The sequence below is a fragment of the Miniopterus schreibersii genome, assembly GCF_964146895.1.
Source record: "Miniopterus schreibersii genome assembly, chromosome: 4".
In the NCBI taxonomy this organism is placed as follows: domain Eukaryota; kingdom Metazoa; phylum Chordata; class Mammalia; order Chiroptera; family Miniopteridae; genus Miniopterus; species Miniopterus schreibersii.
This window is the reverse complement of record NC_138105.1, coordinates 90,555,006-90,570,784: the sequence shown is the minus strand read 5'-3', so window position 1 is coordinate 90,570,784 and position 15,779 is coordinate 90,555,006. Positions and strand designations below refer to the sequence as shown.

Below are 15,779 nucleotides of genomic sequence, written 5' to 3'. Positions count from 1 at the left end.
CTATATGAGGAACCAGGGCAGGGATGTACAATTCTCCTGACATCAGTGGAGTGGAGAAGTATAAGCCTCCCCTTGGAATTACTGTTTTGAACAATCCAACAAGGAGCTGGAGCAGAGGGTGTGAGTACACGTGTATTTGTGTCGGCAAATCTTACGGAGGAGAGAAGATGAAGCCCCTGCCGGTCTGCTTCAGTGTTCAGTTCCGCATGGGTAAGGCCAACGGAAGGGTACATGAGTCAGAACACTGAGGGGCCTGCGCTAACACTCTAGGTATAACTTTTTGGCTAATGTAGGGAGATTTAAAAACTTATTATTATAAACATTTTCAAACTTACATAAGTTAAAAAAATAGCCTAATAAATACCTTTATACTTTCTACCCAAATTTTGTTCTCTTTTTGCCTAAATCAATCCTACTTTAAAAAATTAAACCCTTATTTTGTTTTAGAGCAGTTTAAGGTTCACAGAAAAATTGAGGTGAAAACACAGGGGTTTCCCCAAGACATCCTGCCCTCACACATGTACAGCCCCCTCCCCCCATTATCAACATCCCTCCAAAGTGGTACACAAGTTACAACTTATGAACCTACATAGATACATCACTGCCACCCAAAGTCCGCAGTTTACATCAGGGCTCACTCTTGCTGTTGTAAATTCTATGGATTTAGACGACTGTGTAATGACACGTATCCATCATTGTGGTATCATACGGAGTATTTGCACTGCCCTAAAATTCCCGGTGTTCCTCCTGCGTATCCCACCCCACCCCTCAAACCCTGGCGGTCACTGACCTTTTTACTGTCGCCATAGTCTTGCCTTTGCCAGAATGTCATATGATTGGAATCATACAGGATGTAGCCTTTTCAGACGGGCTTCTTTCACTTAGGAATATGCACGGAAAGTTCCTTCTCCGTCTTTTTCTGGCCTGAAAGCTCATTCTTTTCAGCACTGAATAATATGCCATTGTCTGGAAGTACCACAGTTTATTTACCAGGTCACCCATGATGGACTCTGGTTGTTCCCACATCTTTGCTATTGTAACACTGCAATGAACTTGGAAGGGCAAATATTTGTTTGAAACCCTCATTTCAATTATTTGGGATAAATACTCCTAAGTGCGACGGCTGGATCCTACGGTAGTTCTTTTTTTAAGTTTTTTGAGGAACCTCCATACTATTTTCCATAGTTGCTGCACCACTTTACATTTCCACTAGCACTGTTCAAGGGGTCTGGTTTTTCTACATCTTCACCAACACTTACCTTTCATTTTTTGGTAACAGCCATTTTAATAGATGTGACATGATATCTTACTGTGGTTTTGACTGATGTACATTTCCCTGATTAGTGACACTTAGCATCTTTCATATACCTGTTGGCCATTTGTGTCTTTTTATAAATTAAAAATATTGTTATTGATTTTTAGAGAAGGGAGAGGGCGAGAGTGAAACACTGATCAGCTGCCTCCTGCATGCTTCCTACTGGGGAACCCAAACGGCAACATTTCGGTGCAATGGACTCCGCCCAACCAATGAGCGACACCAGCCAGGGCCATGCATGTATTCTTTGGAGAAGTGTATATTCAAATTCTCACCCATTTTAAAAATTTTAGGGGTTTTTTGCTATTGAGTTGTAGGAGTTCCTTATCTGGTATATAGTTTGCAAATATTTTCTTAACTTTTGTAGGTTGGCTTTTCACTGTTTTCTTTGCTATAAGAGTGCTTCATATTTCTATAATCCTATAAATACTCTTGAGCTTTGTTCTGGGGTGTAATTCAATTTCTTAGACATAGTTTGATCCTTTCAGGTCTTCCTTGTAAGATTAGTTAGGTGGGACCAGAGCAGTGCTCACTTTAGGACTAATCACAGGTACGCCTTGGAGATACTGTGGGTTCCACTCCAGACCACCACCATACAGCAAGTATTCCAAGAAGGCAAATCACACATTTTGGTGTCCCAGTGCACATAAAAGTTATGTTTACACTATACTGTAGTTTATTAAGAATGCAATAGCATTATGTCTAAAAAACAATGTACACACCTTGATTAAAAATACTGTATTACTAAAAAACAATGCTAATAATCACCTGAGCTCTCAGCAAGTTCTAATCTTTTTGATGCCAATGGGCTTTTACGACACAGGTTGCCACAAACCATCATGTAAAAAACACGTCATCTGCAAAGTGCGATAGAGTGAAGTGCAATAAAATGAGGTCTACCTGTATTACCCAGTACTGAGGCGAAAGCCTTCTGTATATCCCACCCATCGCCTTATACATCATTAGGTTTTCCCAGCGTGGCCGGTGGTAACAGCCAATATTTCTAGCCTTGTGTCAGCTTTGAGCACTGTTACTTCTAATTTTAGGGGGTGGGGCTTTCCCTGGCCTCAAATAGTTTCCTCATGTGCACTACTAACGAATACCTGAGGGGCCCTTCGTACAGCTCCAGAGTCCTCCCTTTAGGCGATGTTCTCCTTTCTAGTACCCTGTCCTGCAAACTCCAGCCACTTTGGTATCCTTGGATCTCAACTCGGGTGGTTGGGTGGGCTCTGCCTGGGTTCCCCGCCTTCCCCTTCCCAACATCCTCGTTTAAAAATTCTCTTAAGGCAGTAAATTGGGAACAAGTGTAGAGCTCACCTTCATTTTCCCATCTCTCAGGGATTGTCCTTCAGTGGCTCACATCTAACATCTCAAAAATAATTACCTTGTCTAGGTTCTGGTAGTTTTAGGTGGGGGGGGGATGAGGTGAGGATGGATGAATCCGATCCTGTTATTCCATCTTAGATAAAAGCAAAATTCCTAAACCATTTCACTTTATTATACAAATTTTCTGATTTCTACATTTCCTCTGAACTTAATTCAAATAATGGCATTTAAAAATTCAACTATGCATTAAGGTCCAATAAAATCATTTATTATGAAAAGCAATTCTAATTGTAATAGTCTCTTTTAGTACATTGATGGAGAAATATTACTTAAAAAGGTGGCTTATAATACACTAACAGTAAACCAGAAATTTCAGATGGAGAATTACCACTCTCTAAATAGTATACTACCATTTGTAATTCTAGAGACAAGGTAGGGAGGGGAGGGCACAGATAATAAATACACCTTAAACAGGAGCATTAACATAACTTCATATAATACGAGTTGAATAATTGGGTTAATGATTTAATGTGTGCTTTTATTTCACAGTACAGAAATACTAATCAAATACCCAGTAGTCAGGTGACGCCAAGCAGTATAAGAAAAATTCTCTAGAGTTAGTTGAGTGCTCTCCCCCTCCTGGGAGCATGCCAGTGCCTTTCCCTTCTTTTTCACCCATAGGCCTTCTTCCTGCGCCCTTCCCTTCCTGTACTTCTTCCCCCACAGGCCCACATCTCCTAAACTGCAAGGGTCCCCACGAGACTTGCAACCAGGGGAGCTGCAGGCAGCAGCAGCTCGTCCAGAGATATCCCCTTGAACCTGTCCCCAAGACTCCCTTTTCTCTGACTCCTTAGTGAGCCAAAGTAGCCCTGCCTAGGCTCTCTCCTGGTGCTGCTTCTGTCCTAAGCCCTTCCTTGTTTCACTATCCCCAGCTTTCATAAACATACTCTCAAAATAAATAAATAAATAAAAGAGTTAAGAGCAGTGTTTCTCAGATTTTTGACCTATCTAAGAATTAACTGTAGAGTTCCTTTCAAATGTAGATTTTCAGGCCAAAACCCATATTTTAATTTCGTAGGACTGGGATAGAGTCTAGGAATCTGCAATCCATTAACCAGCTCAGTGACTCTGGTAAGAGATAAAGAGATGACTGTGGCCTGGCCGGGCGTGGCTCAGCAGTTGAACATTGATCGAGGATCCAGAAAACCAAGGTTCGATTCCTGGCCAGAGCACATGCCTGGGTTGCGGGCTCAATCCCCAGTCGGGGGCATGCAGGAAGCAGCCGATCAATGACTCTCTCATCATTGATGTTTCTCTCTCTCTCTCCCTCTCCCTTCCTCTCTGTGAAATCAATAAAGATATATATTTTTTAAAAAAAGAGAGAGATGACTGTGGAATTAAGCCTGCCCTTACTTCTTACTTGAACTGGGTAAATAGATGACAGGTAAAACAAAGTAAACATTATTAGGACAATCAAAGTAGAGGCAAGAACAAGCCAAGGTGTTTTGTCTTAGCTTAAGAGGTTCAGATCAGAAAAGCCATCCAGGATCAAACTAAAAAACCTGGGGATTAGAATCTTGAAAGCATCTAAGGTTTCAGAATAGGGGAATAATAATATGAGAGTGATTTTTAAAAGAATGTTGATTGATGGGACAAGTTGGAAAGCTGGAAAGCCAAGTGGAAGGTTTAGAATGAAGTGATGAAAATGAACAACAGGGAGGAACTAAGGACAATAGAAAATAAAATGTCAGAAGACATAATGGTGAAAATGTTGACCTTGCTTTCAGATACCTAAGAATAGGAAGTTTATGTTAAACACATTTAAAAGCATTCGTTACAAACATAATAACAGCAACAACAACAAGAATAAGACTAAAATAATCTTTAGTTGGTTTTCCAGGTGTTTACTTGCAGGATTCTTGAAACTCCACAGGAGCTCAACAGCAGTTTGTATTGCCTGGAGGGATTATTAAAAAGAAGTGTTAGTGTTCTCAGTCAACACCAAGTCATCAGTCAGCATAAACTAAAAACAGGCCTCTACTGTCTTCCGTAAGGCAGATGAAGCAATGTTTGCATTCCGTAGCATAATTTTATTTATAGTTCTTCATTCACTGTTTTGACTTATGTTGATTTATTGTCAAAGATACAAAGGTTCAATGTCAAGAAAGAGACAACATCTACTTCTCCAAAACTACAAACTAGACATTTAGGTTAAAATGCTAAGGGTATGTCAGAGGGAATTGTTCTGGGGGGCGGCTGGTGCAGGGGGAGAGGGGGGTAGGAGCAAAAAAGTCAGACAAGGCTTCAAGGAAGAGGTAGTTTCAATGGGCTTGAAGAACAGATGGGATCCAGAAATAAGGAAAATAGAAAGTATGGAAGGAGGGAAGAAGTCTTTTCACAAAAAAATCTCAGGAAGAATTTCTTTTATATCAGAAACTGTCAATAAATTTTCAGTTCATAAAAATGGATAACTTACTAAATGCTCTAAAAGCAAATCTAAAGGAAGGTGACACTTGTATACATTCATTTCTTACCTTCTTTTAACGGGGTTTTCAGAACAAAGTTTTCTTTACTTTCGTGAACAAAAGCCTTTGAAGGATCAAAGTGTTTGATACCCAGAACTTTATTCAACTCCTCTTGAAGTTTTCTCTCGCTTTGCTTTGTTTTAGCAAGCTGACAGCGGAGCTTTGACACCTCCTACAGAAAAATATAGACAATGAACAGTTACTTAAGATGACGCTGGTGAAGTGTGTAAGCAATGTTACTGACAAATTCCAAAGTTGCTCAGCTCAAGTATCAAACCAAACGGCAAAAATCACTACTAGATAGACACTTTAAGACTATGAATTTAGCCCTGGCTCAGTTGGTTGGGCACCGTCCTATGTGCCCAAAGGTTGCCGGTTTGATTCCCGGTCAGGGCACATGCCAGGGTTGCAGGCTCAATCCCTGGTAGGGGGCATACAGGAGGAAGTGGAACAATGCTTAGCTCTCACATTGATGTTTCTCTCTCTCTCGAAAAATCAATAATAATAAAAAAAAAGACTAAATTTACAAAATGACCTGGAACAACTATGATATAGGAGATAACAAGTCATTTAAATCTTCTTGCCCCTCTACAGGTACAAGGATGTATTTCTGATAAAAGTTCATCTCTAACTTTAAGGCCGAGATCAACTTCCAGCATAAGAGCATGAGGGACTCCACTGACCTGCTTCCTAGTGAAATGAAACATTAGAAAGAGGCAACCATTTAAAGCCTCCATAAGTGGCTCTAAGACAAAAGAGCCAATGAAGAAACATCTATTCAGGCAAATCTACGAAAATGTGGTAAAAAGGAAGAGTCTGTGCTATTTGCACAAGCCTGCCCCCTGTGTCCCCACTGCCGCTTAGGAAGGTGAGAGCTCCACACTGGACTGCTGCAGCCAAGATCCCAGGGCTCCCTCCCCTGCTAGCTCCTTGCCAGAAGCTTTTCCTGTCAGGAAAAGCAGGGCATCAACATTTCTCATCTTGCCCTCAGCTACCTGTTGCATCAGAGAAATGCAAGTCAAAATTGCAATTAGGTATCACTTCACATCCACTAGGATGGCTAGAGTCAAAAAGTCCGAAAATAACAAGTTCTGCTGAGGAGGTAAAGAAATTAGAACCCTCCTTTGTTGCTGCTGGAATGCAGGGTGGCATAGCTGCTTTGGAAAACAGCCCAACAGTTCCTCACGTGATTAAACAGTTACCATATGACCCAGCAATTTCACTCCTAGATAACCCAAGAGCAACAAAAACGTAAGTCCACACAAGAGCTTCTACATGGCAGTTCACAGTAGCATTATTCATAACAGCCCAAAGGTGAAAACAACCCAACTGTCCTTCAAGCAACAGATGAATAAATAAAATGTGCCATAGCCACAAAATAAAATACTAAGAATGAAGTACTGGTGCATGCTATCACGCGGACTAACCTTGAGAACATTATGCTGACTGGAAAAATCCAGACACAAGAGGCCACATATTATTTGATTAAAAAAAAAAAGTCCAGAATAAGAAAATTTTTAGAGGCAGAAAGTAGATTAGTGGTGGGTGGGAGGAGTGGATGAGAAAATAGGGAGATAATAGCTAAAGGGTAAGGGGTTTCATTTTGAAGTGATTAAAAATGTTCTAAAATTGACTGTGGCGATGGTTACACCTATCTGTAACTATAGTGAAAACCACCGAGTTGTACGCTTTAAATGGTGTGTGAATTATATTTCAATAAAGCTATTAAAGCCCGGCTGGGTGTGGCTCAGCAGTTGAGCATCGACCTAGGATCCAGGAGATCGAGGTTCGATTCCCGGTCAGGGCGCATGCCCGGGTTGCGGGCTTGATCCCCAGCGTGGGGCGTGAAGGAGGCAGCCGATCGATGACTCTCTCATCACTGATGTTTCTCTCTCTCCCTCTCCCTCTTTGAAATCAATAAAAATATATTTAAAACAATAAAATAAAAAACTTAAAGGCCTAACTATTTTTGAACACTGCCTATCTTTATAGTATTTATTTATATCAAGGCTTTTGTTACTTTCAAAACAGAAATGGATGTGTAAACCTTTCTGAAATTTTCCAATCACTCTAGTAATTTTCAACATACTAATGAAGTAGTTAGAAAACTGGAGAACACTGACACCCATCTGGTAAGCACTCTAAAATAAAATAAATCCTTAATTCTCGGATGGATGTTCCTCTTTTCTGATAGGGAAGTCCTTCATTTTACTTGACCGTCATAAACAGAATAAAAACAGCCCTCTGCCGCGTCTTCCGTGGGACTGTTGCTCTACACACCGACTTGAGTTGGCTATTTTCATCTTTCAGCTTCACCACGTGCTTGATTTTTTGCTTTAGATTCTGATGGCCCAATAACTTAGCATACGAATCTCTCAGTTTATTGAGCTGGTCCTGAGCTGCACCATGTTCATTCAATAGAGCCTGTTTCTCTGCTTCAAATGCATCCAGTTGTAGCTGAAAAATAGATTTTACATCAAGTTAAAACTTAAAACTGTTAAATCTTACTTGTCTATGTCAACTATATAAAAAATTAAAAAATGAACATAAAACAGATTTTGTTGATATGTTCTCAGAGCTCTCCATAAATTCTGTGAGACTATTTTTTTTTAAATTGTGTGGTTTTCATTTCAAAGATCATAAAAAGAGGGAAAGAAACAAGAAAAGAAGTCCAGTCAGCCAGCCTATTTGTATCAACTGGATTGCATTATAACCAGCACTCCTAATCTATTTAAGTGCCAAGATTAGCATTTCTGCTGCTGCTTTTTTAAGATTGGTGTATTAACTTGAGAAAGATCACAACAAAATAATTATCACAAATTTACATACATTAATGGTCAAAAGAGTCTTCTAAGCTATTAACTTGAAGTCTCTTACTAGGAGGTATTTTTTTTAGCCTATAAAGGCTTTATTAAAAAAATGTATGCATAATAATTTAACAAAGTTTATAAGCCATCTTGAATAGGAAGTTAAACTGGCACTAAATGCACAGCAAAATGACCTTTCAGGAAAACCAGGCCACTGTCCTGACTGTGAGAGGGAACAAGGTGAATTCCTAAAACAAACAAGAGTATGTTTAGTCCTAACTGACAAACCTGGAAAGGCTTTGTTTTCTCATATAGTTCTTCATAGAGGAGACGCCACTTATTCACCTCCTCCGTTAACTCTGCCACTGTGTCTGCTTCCCCAGCCTTCCTGTAAGGGAAGTTAATTAAAGACGTAGTGCAGTGCCTTAGAGACAAGGACTGAGGTGCGTGGCCCTGGGCTCTGAGCCGGGACTACCTTGCTGCCTCCTCCTCCGCCAGCTGCCTCTTCAGGTCTTCACCCTGCTGCTTGAGCTGGTTCTCCAAGTCAGTTACTTTTTGGAGAGAAGAAACTGTGATTTCTTTCATTTCTGCTTCTTTGAGTGCTGATCTGGTCTGCAGGTCTAGAAGCATCCTTGGTTTGAGAGAGAAGACGAGTCCATTGAACATTTTACAGCCATTTTAACTACTTTTCATCTTTTCCTTTATTATTATTTTTTTAACTTCAGGACCTCTCTTCAACAATTTTTATCTTTTTAATTAAATTTTTAATTTGCAATTTGAGATCACCCAAAGCAAGCCATGAGACCAGCTACAATGCCCTGCATCTCTCGGTAGCTGGCTTTCAGCAGCGTTAAGCCCTCTTGATGGCCCGAGGGCCGGAGTGTGGCAGGCTCTGCTTCTCCCACTGACCTTGCATATTCCTGGTTTGAGCTCTCCATGGCCAGCATCTGATGCTGAACATCCTCTGCCCTTTTCTCAGCCTTGGCCACTCGTTCCTGAAGTGATGAGTTCTCCAGCTTAAGATCTTCTATCTCACTAGCTGTTAATGCTTTATAGCTTATTAACAAGAAAAACAAGTTAAAGCATTTTTCTAACTACTGTATATATGACAAATAGATAGCAGATGAATGTACAGTTTGTAAAATTTTAGGTAAAACAAACAAAACCTTAGTATCTATCAATTTATGCATTTACACAGTCAGAACTCAGTGTTCTGAGGTCAGTGCTAATGAGCTTATACCTCATACGCTGCTCTTCAAAAAAAAAAAAAAAAAAATCAAGTGCCTACTACATGCAGAAAGTATGCATACAGAGATGAAAAAACCCATTACCAAACATGAAAATTATTCTAAAGTAAAAATTCTAAAATCTCTGCACTTACTCTGTTCATGTTCTTTTTGGGAAAACAGGCAAATGCCTCTCTTCAGGTTTTCACACACACACACACACACCAAAAAAAAATTGGGGAAAAAAAAAGGATATAATTAAAATTGTGGTGTTAGGAAGCAAAACTACAGAGCTCCTTAAGTTGATAAAACAGGGGACCCTACATTTCGGTTGGTGATGCAGAAAAGGCCTTTCTGAAGAATTCATTGTTTAGCTGAGCCATGATGCACAAGGAAGATTTGGGGAGGCAGTTAGGGGAAAGTATTTCAGAGGGAAAAGATGCTTAGAGGCAGGTCAAACATAGTGCACATATACTAAAAATTTCAACAACAGAGATTAGCACGGCCCTTGTGCAAGTATCATACGCAAATTCATAAAGCATTCCATATTTTAAAGCAAAACAAAAAAACAAAAAGAAAAAATATAAGACTGGAGCCTAATAAATAAGAGAGGTAAGAGCAGAAGCTAGGGAGAGTGGAGGCCACTCATCACTGCAGGGCACCGAAGGGTCACCTGAGGTCTCTAAGTGTGTGGATGACTCCAGACACATGTGGAGAAGGGACTGGGGAAGGTGCAGGTGTGCCACATGGAAAGATTAACTAGAAGGCAATTATCAGTCCCAGTGAACGAAAAAGGCTGGGACTAAGGAGCTGGCAATGGAAATACGTGAGATCTCTTTCTGAGGCAGAATTTTAAAATTCCAGAAATAGATGAGGTGTTGGGAGAAAGAGAGAGAAAAGGATCAGAGATGACACTAAGATTTATGGAGTGAGAAGCTAGGGAGATGCCAGAGACTGAAATAAAAAAGAGAGACCAGAGGCAGAAAGAGACAGGAAGATCAAGAGTCGTTTTAGACAGGTTACATTGGGAGACTGTGAGATATCCACTTGGAGATGTCAAGTAGGTAGCTGGACACATGGGCACAGAGCTGAATGGAGATGTGTGGTTTGAAGAAATAAGCTTTAATGGTATTAGTATACTGATGGTGAGTGGAGTCATAGAATGGCTAAACACCTCCCAAGACACTATTTTTCAAAGTGATAAAAAGGGAAATACCTGTACAGGATTGAGAACAGCACTAAAAATTATATAAAATAAAATTTATATAATTTATATTTCTGTTCTGATGGAAACATTATAATTAAAATAGATACATACATATACATGACGTGTGTGTGTGTGTGTGTGTGTGTGCACGTATATATCTATGTTATACATAATGTATCACATAAAGATCTTGTCCTTGGGAAAGAAGGTACTATTTAGTGAATGGGCACTTGCAATTCATTATCCACATGGAAAAACAAAAGTAAATTTGATCTCTATATCACTGCACACACAGAAATCAGTTTTAAGCGAAAAAGTAAAATGCAAAACAGAAGCTTTTAGAAGAAAAATAGGTGAATATCTTTATGTTCTTGGGATAAAAAGATGATCTTAAATGAGACGCAAAAGTGTTCACATAAAAATCTACAAATTTAACCACATTAAAATCAAAGGGAAATTAATATACCAGGCAACACTAAATGTCCATTTATGGTCGGTCACTGTGGAATTTAAAGTAATACCAATAATTTTATGTGTGTGATTGATTTTGTTGTTCGGTTTTCCCTAAACACCCCTCCCTGCTCTTATTATGCTTGAGAGTGCAGGCTCCTGATAAAAATACCTTTCGAATTGAGCAGTGACATCCCCAAGGTTCTGCTCTGCACTGTTACACCTTTCCTGCAGCAGCAGGGTGACCTGAGTCTGAGCAGCATTACTTTTCTCGAGTTCAGCTTCTTTCCTAAGAAAAATGAAAAATGAAAAGATAAACTGCTAAATACAAATCACTGCCTTAAGAAAGAGATTATTAGTATTCACCTTTGACACTATGGGTGTCAAAGGTGAATCCCACATCCCCGTTTACACTAGCTCCTGGATAGCTTAGATCTAAATTTATGGACGACATTGAATAGCATGTTTAGTATGTAGGGCTTCATCTCATCTTTCCTGTTCTGATTTTACTTTTGTTTTCATCTTCACTTACTTATTTCTACATTTATCTTTTTATATCACATGTATTTATGCAGTTAGTTTAAACACTCTTTTGGAAGAAAGTAGGATAAAAATACTCAAAGAGAATCTTAATAGCAACAGCTAAGACTAAAGAATGTGAAGAATTACTAGTCAAAAAGCACTTGGACTGAATAAAATTTAATTCTCTGCAGGCAGACATTTAAGAGATACTAAGTACAGTTAAAGACACTTTGTTTTAAAAGTTCTTTTGAAAAGAGTTATAGGATTAGGAAGATTTTTATTATATCCATAACCTACATAATAAATTGTTATTCAAAGATTCAATAACTTACTTAGTGGGTTATTTTGCATAGACAAAATGGCTTTTTAGTCATCTTTATAAATAATATCCATTACCAAAATGATGATAGAAATTTTTAGATATGCACATGAGTGTATGATAACTTTTAAAGAACATGTGGAACTAAAAACCATAAATAAGAAGCACTATTCACTTACAGGCTAAGTTTGACACTAGATAACAGCTGGTTGAATTCATTCTGTAATGAGTAGGGGATTTAAAAATATACACAACTGCAGTTAAAAGCAATCAAATGGTACTAACGGTACTATTAATAAAAGTAATATTTTTATAATAAAAATAGTCTCTTTACTGCCCCCTAGAGGAAGCACTTTCAACTCTTTTAGTTTTTATTTTTAGCATAACATTTCCAGGCAGAAAGGGACCATAGAAACCACCTCATAAAACTCCTTTATTATCTAATAAAATAGTAAATTACAGAGATTAAGGCTGTCTTGCTCAGAATCACACAGCTAGTTAACAGACCTAGCCATAAATTGCTTATCTCCTGACCTCTGGACCAGTTCTGGGTCAGGATAAATGATTATCTCAACGTTCTTTCTGAAACTGAGATCATCTATTCAGGTTCTTAAAGAAACTATTGCCTGAGACTGGTGTCAGTATAGAACAATCCCCCTAATTACATTTTGGTGCTATTCTCCCAAAAGCAGTAAATATAAAAACCTTGGTGTGCTTTTTTATTTTTTATTTTTAAATCACTAAGCATTAAAAGAAAACAGAAGAGGCTCAGACCTAGTCCATGCTAGAAAAATTTTAGTGATGAAATCCCAAGGATTGAAATAATATAATTATTTTATTTGCAGTTTGAATTCAATAATCAACCTGGACATTTTAATTTAAGTAAAGGTAATGGGGGACACATAACGTGATGAAAACAATATGAAACTAGAGTAAAAAACAAAACAAAACATAAGATCTCAGTCTTTCTACTTCTAATGATACATTTCTTATTTTCGAATGTTTCCCAATTCTGGTTGATTTTTCCTCATTTTGCTTTTTGACTGTTATTTCTGAAGTGTTTGTGTTCTCTCAAAACAAGTAATTAAAGATATAACTTACACTATGTGAAATGATGTACTTATATACAAAAATGGAAACGAGTCTTATAAGAGGGTGGGAATCTTAGTTTTTTGGGAATTTTTCTAAATCTATTATTGTTGTGCCCAGCCGGGTGTGGCTCAGCGGTTAAGCATCGACCTAGGATCCAGGCAATCAGGGTTCGATTCCCGGTCAGGGCACATGCCCGGGTTGTGGGCTGCAGCCGATCAGTGACTCTCTCATCATTGATGTTTCTAGCTCTCTCTCTCCCTCTCCTTTCCTCTCTCTGAAATCAATAAAGATATATTTAAAAAAATAAAAAATAAAAATAAATAAATAAATAAATCTATTATTGTTGTAACGTTAATGTCCAATCATTTTCAGAAAACATGAGAGTAGTTATAGGAACCCAAAATTTTGGCCATTTTTGTATTAAAACTCTTAAATTAAACCACTGGCTTTAAATAAAGAAAGGGTGTGGCTCTGACTTTGGCCATCACGCTTGTTTGCAGGTACATCCTCTGCTTGTACTTTCTCTGTGGCTATTCCTTTACTGTAAAATGACTCTAACCTCACCCACTTGTGTGACTGATGTGTGAATCCCAAAAGAATGTACTAGAAGAATATTCTGTAAAATCTGAAGTCCTCTGTAAGTATGAGGTCTTATTAACACAAACCCCTTCAGCTTTTCTTCTAGAAGTTTCAGTTCTTCAGCTTTAGCTTTTGTTTCTTCCTCCAGCTGTTGGACCAGCTTTTCACCTTGCTGCTCCTTTTGCTGCAACTTGTCGAGCTCATCCAGAGCTTGCTTTAATTCTTGCTCAAGGAGATTCCTCTCTTTCACCATTTCCTCTTGAAAAGTGCACAGCTTCTGCTGAAGACTAGAAGATAATTCCTGCATCCAAAAGAGAACCAAGGAATAATCAGAAAGGTTTAAATAATTTAATTTAATAATTTGTGAGGCTTTATTAAAGACAGAAAAGATACAGATAATGAAAAATACCAAATTCAAGATCCTCAAGGAAATTTGAAAAAAATATGAAGATATCATATTCCCTTTGTCAGGGATTACATCCTATAACTTGTCAACATTATGATGCTTTATTTTAGTCTTTTTTCTGTGCAACACACATACACAAGCCTACTTCTCATAAAACTGAAATCATATTCTACAAATGGCTTTTATCACATATTTTTGTCATATGATATATAAAAGGACTATGATTTCAATGTTATATCAAAAAAATTTAAAGTTATAGGAGTACATGCCGATAAAAAGATATAAGTAAATTACCATTATAAAAAGTTTTGACATTATAAAGTGAAAACTGCCTTTGACTACTCCCCACCCCAATCTTGCTTTTCTCATTCCAGAAATAAACACTACTTTGGTATATATGCCTATGGTCTTTTCTCGTATATTTATATACTTTTTAAAACATAAGTTATATACTGTGTATTTAAAGGTCATTTAAAAAACATAAAAATGGCTGTTGAGATATTTTCAAGTATAGTATATACAGATCTATTTAATTCCTTCAGTCGTTGCAGGTTCTTCAACAATATAATATTTATATAATATAATATTGCCTAACTCTCACAAAGGTAATTTATTATTTTATTTTATATTTTATTCTATTTTATTTATCAAATGTTTACATTTGTGCCAATCGTTTAAATGAAAAAACAAAGGATTTCCATTTCTATGATTATTACTAAGATAGAACATATATTAACTGTTATAGGCTATCTAAATTTCTATTTCTAAGAATTATCTATTTCTACCCTATGCCCATTGTTTCTTAGTGGACTTTTTTCTCATTGACATGTAAAATGTTTTTTACGTAATCTGGATTTTAAAAAATTGTCAGTTTGTTTCTTGTGTAATTAGATCCCTTTTTTCAACACAACTGTAAAAGCCTATGTAGTAATCTAACAACAAGAATGTGCTGGGAAAGGTTTTTAAACAATTTCCTTATTTTGCTCCATCTGCTGCTTATAATTTTCTCACATTATCAATAACCCTGTGTCGAACATCTTTGTAGCTAAATCTGCTGCAAAACCATGATTATTTTCTCAGGATAAAGTTCCAAAAATAAAATTGGTGGATCAAAGGATATATACAATTTAAATGTGTTCTGACCACAGGGAAATGTACAACATAAAATAAGTAGTAGTTTTATTTTATATTGTAGAAAATTACCTTCTCTTGTTGCAGAAGTGAATCAATTTGCAACTCTTTCTGTTGTAGCTTTTCAAGTTCTTGTTTCTCAAGAATTAACTTCTCTTTTAAGTTTTGTATTTCGGAGCTCAGGTTTTCATCCTGTTCTCTGCCCCTGTCGATGAGGTCTTCTGGCAAAGGGAAGCGTTAACAATGTTGTCGATAGATACTAATATTAGCTTTGAGCAACCCAGATTCCCATTATAGTTCATTCTCCATACATATTTCATTAACATACATAGCATGTCAACAGAGAGCAAATTTTCAAAGGGAAAACCCCCCTCTATGTTTATATCATTACTCTATATGTTATATGATAAACCCCCCAAACCTACTTCTATGTGTCACCAATTTTAATTGGCCACCATATGGAGAAGTCGAATACTGCACAATAGTATATATTTACATCAAGACAAGCAACATATTAAAATAAACAGGACAAACATTATAAAAGACTAAAATTCTCATATGTAGAGCAGGGTTTTTTGTTGTTTATATAACTATTTTAGAAGTTGTTTTTAAACATAGCAGTGCTTTTCTCAAATATTGCACGTAGTACTTAGCTGAAGAAAGTAAAACTATAAACATAGAATACCTTTTTCTTTTTTGAGCAGCTGACATTTAGCATTCAGGTCTTTTACTTGTTTAGACAACGTATCAACATTCTCCTCAAGAGACTGCGTAAGGCTTAAAACTTCATGATTCTTCTCTTTCAAATTTTCCTCTAACCGGGCAATGTCTAGCTTGTATTTTTCCACTTGATCTGAGGCACAACTGCATTAAG

The 15,779-nt window shown here is 37.5% G+C and overlaps 1 protein-coding gene across 3 annotated transcripts in view; it reads right to left on the bottom strand.

The window, feature by feature from the left end:
• Positions 1-3,158: 3,158 nt before the first annotated feature.
• HMMR (hyaluronan mediated motility receptor) overlaps positions 3,159-15,779 on the bottom strand; it is a 26,585-nt gene continuing 13,964 nt past the window's right edge. For 2 of the 3 annotated variants that reach the window (XM_081137453.1, XM_081137454.1), the window contains exons 9-18: positions 15,591-15,769; positions 14,978-15,126; positions 13,455-13,669; positions 11,029-11,145; positions 8,883-9,029; positions 8,449-8,604; positions 8,262-8,361; positions 7,447-7,623; positions 5,176-5,338; positions 4,497-4,598 (exon numbers count right to left, since the gene is read on the bottom strand). In XM_081137453.1, coding sequence (XP_080993579.1) covers positions 4,579-4,598; positions 5,176-5,338; positions 7,447-7,623; positions 8,262-8,361; positions 8,449-8,604; positions 8,883-9,029; positions 11,029-11,145; positions 13,455-13,669; positions 14,978-15,126; positions 15,591-15,769 — 1,423 coding nt within the window. In that variant the 3' untranslated portion in view covers positions 4,497-4,578. Of the gene's footprint in view, positions 4,599-5,175; positions 5,339-7,446; positions 7,624-8,261; positions 8,362-8,448; positions 8,605-8,882; positions 9,030-11,028; positions 11,146-13,454; positions 13,670-14,977; positions 15,127-15,590; positions 15,770-15,779 lie in introns of all 3 variants that reach the window. The other variant, XM_081137455.1, reaches the window with a different exon arrangement.